This window comes from Vigna unguiculata, chromosome 8, assembly GCF_004118075.2.
Source record: "Vigna unguiculata cultivar IT97K-499-35 chromosome 8, ASM411807v1, whole genome shotgun sequence".
In the NCBI taxonomy this organism is placed as follows: domain Eukaryota; kingdom Viridiplantae; phylum Streptophyta; class Magnoliopsida; order Fabales; family Fabaceae; genus Vigna; species Vigna unguiculata.
In genome coordinates, this window is record NC_040286.1 from 28,056,917 (window position 1) to 28,062,107 (window position 5,191).

General features: G+C 33.8%; 1 protein-coding gene across 2 annotated transcripts; it reads left to right on the forward strand.

Annotated features, from left to right (window-relative positions):
* The first annotated feature begins 981 nt into the window (after positions 1-981).
* On the forward strand, positions 982-4,919 carry LOC114195247. 2 transcript variants are annotated; one of them, XM_028085649.1, is made up of 8 exons: positions 982-1,421; positions 2,390-2,537; positions 2,645-2,795; positions 2,973-3,098; positions 3,207-3,287; positions 3,490-3,682; positions 3,766-4,036; positions 4,339-4,919. In XM_028085649.1, exons 1-8 carry the CDS (start codon positions 1,221-1,223, stop codon positions 4,605-4,607), a joined length of 1,440 nt encoding a protein of 479 aa, XP_027941450.1. In that variant the 5' UTR covers positions 982-1,220; the 3' UTR covers positions 4,608-4,919. The 2 variants fall into 2 exon arrangements, with proteins under 2 accessions (XP_027941450.1, XP_027941449.1); XM_028085648.1 differs by having other exon boundaries at positions 984-1,421; positions 4,336-4,919.
* Positions 4,920-5,191: the final 272 nt, after the last annotated feature.

Sequence of the window (5,191 nt, forward strand, 5' to 3'; positions counted from 1 at the left end):
TCACAGTATATACATATAAGAAATCTATTCTGTTTTTTTTCCAACATAATTCCATTTTTTTTAAATATGTATTTTTAGGTATATATATTTTATGCTTTATATGCTATTTCCTTCTTTGTCACACCAATTAATTTATAATTGAAACAATTAGTATTGGCCCACAAAATGTTGCACTAGAAAATTAATTACACTTAGTCATACTTGGAAAAAAATAAGTATTTCTCTTACATTTTAAGCACAAAATATTTTGTTAGCATTTTATTCTAATATAATAAAAATGTAATGTAATAGAGCAGAAACATAGTGAATATGTTTCCTATTATAAATAGAAATTTTAAGATAATAAAAGGAAATATTAATGCAAGACGAATCACATCACATGACTTAATAACAAATAAAGTAACTTTCTGAAATAAAATCTTAAAATTTACAATATAGGATAAACAATTAAATCAATACTTAATTTGTACCTTTTCTTATTATTAATTTTATTTTTTATCATTTTATATATAATTATTAAAATATTTATTATTAATAATGTTTATCATTAATAATTAGTAAAACATATAAAAAAATGTGTTTTTATAAAAGTCCGAACAAAAGGAAGCTATTATGATAAGTTTGGGGAACTACTTCCCGACCTCCATAATTTCAGTCTCCATTCTAACAAAATTATTGTATTGTAAATTCTGTAATATGAAATATATATTTTAAATTTTATTGTTTTATTTTAGAATATAAAATTTATTTTGATATATACGACGTAAAATGCAAAAATATAATTGAATTATAAAAATATATGGGTGCAGATTGAAATTATAGAGTACACGAAGAAGATACATAAGCTGGGCTTAGGCAATGAGATCCATGCTGGACCCAGGCCTGTGAACAAGTTTAAGCCTAAGTTAGCATCATTAGCATGTTGAATGAGACATTAATAACAGTGTTAGTATAATAACCCTTCACCACACTCAGCTTTTTCAATTCTTCTCCATATCCCAAACGCTGTCTCTTTTTTATTATTTTATTTTATCTTTTTTCTTTACTTTCTAGATTTTCCTTCCAAAATTTGAAAATCACAAATCAGATCCAAATTCGAATTTGAAGAGTAGCACTTGAGAGCGCTCTCCCAACCCTAAGTCCCCGCTCTCTGTAAATTCTCGCCGGATTCAGGGTTTTCCCTCGTTCGGTGGCGGCGGAGGGATCCTTCGCTCGCTTAAATGGAAGGCGGAGGGAGGCGGATCACGGTGAGTCCGCGGCCTTGCTGCGGCAGGCGCGTGTTGGCGAAGAAGAGGCCGCGGCTTGTTGACGGCTTTGTTAATAGCGTCAAGAAGCTTCAGCGCCGTGAAATCAGCTCGAATCGTTACCGTGCTTTCTCCATGACCGACGCGCAAGAGAGGTTTCGCAACATTCGTTTGCAGGTTTGTTTTTATTTTGTTTGTGAACAGTGAACATTGAATTTATGTGCAGAAAAAGAGTGATGAATTTGTTCTGGCTGATTGAACAAGTTACTGTTAGGAGAAACCTTCTTTTTTCATTGTGAAATTTTGGATGCGGAACAATTCTAGGGTTTTTCTTTTAAGAAACTGTGCTCTAGATTTCTCAAGTTGCTGCTTAACTGATGAATTCTCTTAGACGAAGATGTTGTTTGTAGTTTAACCGTGTAAGATGACGCGTATGATGAAGTTACATTCGATAATTTTACACAGGTTAAGGACTAACGTGGCCTTGTCGATTGTTTGTTTCCATGTAGTGCAACAAAGCATGTGGGCCAAATTAGAGGCTCTAGGAACGAAAACTTAGGCTAATGTGGATCAATGATTACTTAGGTCAGTGTAAATGTGTCTGAGGTCAAGAAGGGTCCTTACTAAGGGTTCAAGATGTATGTACTTGTACATAGTTTTTTTTAATTTTTTTTTATTGTGTATTATAATCCAATATTTGTTATTTATTCAATGATTGCTATTTTGTTTGAGATGTCCCCATAGATTTGTTTTGTCATCCAGACTTTTGAAACAAGTCTATTTTAATTTGTTGTATGCCGATAAACCTATTTGATGGGGGAGCAAAACGAGTATGTTGCAGAAAGTTTTGAGAGAATATTTAAGGGGATATATAGTAGATAACTACACTATTTTAAATCACCACTAAGGAAGCCAGATGTGTATTAGAAAATTTGAGTTCCAGTTTTAATACAAACTTGTCATGTTATTTTGTTTGTGGACATTCCTCGTACATTTGGGTAAAGCAACATTTGAAACCACTCTATTTCAAACTGTTGGATGATGAGGAAACTCTACCTTCTGTTTTGTCTACTGAGACGTGTACTTTGCTTACTATACCCATTTATCCCACTTCTTCTGACTGTGTTTTATGGATCTATTTATAGGAAGAATATGATACACATGATCCAAAAGGTCCTTCGACTGCTGTATTGCCATTTCTGAAAAAGAGATCAAAGATAATTGAGATTGTAGCAGCACGGGACATTGTTTTTGCACTTGCACAATCTGGTGTTTGTGCAGCATTTAGCCGAGGTGGTTATTATAACTGGTTACTGGTGTGTCATATATATTTTATATTATATCTGAATATGCTTTTACGTGATTTATGTTGCTTGTTTTCATTGATTGCTACTGTGCAGAGACCAATGAAAGGATATGCTTCTTGAATGTCAGTCCTGACGAAGTTATAAGGAGTTTGTTTTATAATAAAAATAATGACTCGCTTATCACAGTTTCTGTCTATGCATCAGACAGTTACAGTTCTTTGAAATGCCGAAGCACAAGGATTGAGTAAGTATATCTGTATTACTTTGTAATTACTACCCTTGTTTTCTGTGCTTAAAGAAAGAAAGCCTTAGGAAAAATAAAATTGTCAAGAGTGAGAGTTAAATAAACTAGCACATAGCAACAATTGACTGCTCAATTTGGGGCTGTTGTATGCTAAACTATCTGTTTTTCATTTTCCAGATATATAAGAAGGGTCAAACCAGATGCTGGCTTTGCACTTTTTGAATCTGAGTCATTGAAATGGCCAGGTTTTGTAGAATTTGATGATGTAAATGGGAAGGTACTCACGTACTCTGCACAGGATAGGTAAATATTTTGTTCTGTGCATCTGTATGGTGATATAATTATATAATGTTTCAAAGCTTCTTGATTGTGATTGACAGATATCTTTTTTATTATTTTTTTGCTATACAGCATATACAAGGTGTTCGACCTGAAAAACTATACAATGTTGTACTCCATTTCAGATAAAAATGTACAAGAGATTAAGATCAGGTATTATTTCCTTGTTAATTTTTCCTTTACATGTACAAAATAGTCTACTGTGGATATAAGGTTTGTGGTAATTCACTATTTTTTAAAATATTATATTGCATTATGTTTTAGTTTTTGTCGTATTAAATTTTCTTCGTTTTTGAATATTTGTGTAGCCTACAAGGTTTACACTGTTTAACTCTGTTTTTTATTTTTTTATCAGTCCAGGGATTATGTTGTTGATTTTTGCTAAATCAAGTAGCCATGTCCCACTCAAAATCCTCTCAATAGAAGATGGTACTGTTTTGAAATCATTCAATCATCTCCTTCATCGGAATAAGAAGGTGGATTTCATTGAACAATTCAATGAAAAACTTCTTGTTAAACAAGAAAATGAGAATCTCCAAATTCTTGATGTGAGTAATTTCATATTTTACAAATGAGAATTAGTTGTATACATTTTGAATCATGATATCTCTGACTTTCTAATTAATTTTAGGTACGGACTTCTGAGCTAACAGAAGTTAGCAGAAGCGAATTTATGACACCATCTGCTTTTATATTTCTATATGAGAACCAATTATTTCTTACATTTCGAAACCGAACTGTGGCTGTGTGGAACTTCCGTGGAGAACTTGTAACTTCTTTTGAAGATCACCTCTTGTGGCATCCTGACTGCAATACAAACAACATATACATAACCAGTGACCAGGATCTCATAATATCATACTGCAAGGCTGATTCTGATGATTCACTTTCTGAAGTAAATGGTACTTTTCTTCTTTTTTATCCCAGTTGCCGTCACATAATTTGTGTTCTTCCTGTTTTTTATGCACCTTTTTCTTTTGTCTAGTTCGAGGTACAGTGTAATCAATATTTTGAAAGGTGGTGTTATGTCGTATAACTGAAAGTTGATTCAATCAAAGTGTTTTTACATGTTGACCTAATAAACTAAAATGTTAAACAGGGTACCAAATCATATAATTTCCCAATGCGTCAGTGATCAGTTTGTGTTGGTAACTGAGCACCGTCTTTAAAGTTACTAACAAGTTATGCTTCTTCAACGCAGCAGGTTCTATTAATGTCAGCAACATTTTAACTGGCAAGTGTCTTGCAAAGATAAGGGCCAGTAATGGGTTTCCCGTTATGAAGGAATGCAGTTGCGTTGATGAAAATTGCTCTTGCAGTGGTTGTAATTTAGGGAAGCGGAAGCTTTCCTCCAGAATTAGGAGTACAGTTGCTGAAGCCTTGGAAGACATTACTGCTCTCTTTTACGATGAAGAGCGCAACGAGATTTATACGGGCAATAGGCACGGTCTGGTTCATGTCTGGTCGAACTAATGTACTATCAAAATTTATTATTGTTTTGTTTCTGATTAGCATTTATCCATGGTTGTGGTGATAGTTCTCACTTGATATAAAGTACCTTTGTGATAGCTGTAACCATTAAGTGTCAATTGTATCATTCTTTTTTTTGGGGGTTGTTTTGTCATCCATCCCTTGGTGGCAACAACCCTGTATCAAGTGATACTGTATGTTGGTAGCTCACCACCTGTTTAAGCTGTAATCTATATTTGCATTGATGAAATCAGGTCTATGTAGTGAAATATATGTGAATAATGTTCAATTTTCTCTACCCATTTCTTTTTGGTACTTTGCCTTGTGGGGACCTACTCTGAACTGACCTGCTTCCTCTCACGTGGTTTGCTACAGCATCAGTGTCAAATCTGTGGGGTAAAGGGAAGAGCAGTCAGTGGTGTTATAGCTGTTCAAACACTGGCTTCTGTGTTGCTACCTCAACTCAATCTGTGTTCTTGTGTCTTAACCTTTATTGTTTTTACCTTTTCTATTGTTTTTATCCCAGTCAGTTGCCAGGCCAAATAGAAAAGGACAATTTTCTTAAATGAATTGCTTCCAGCAAGTTG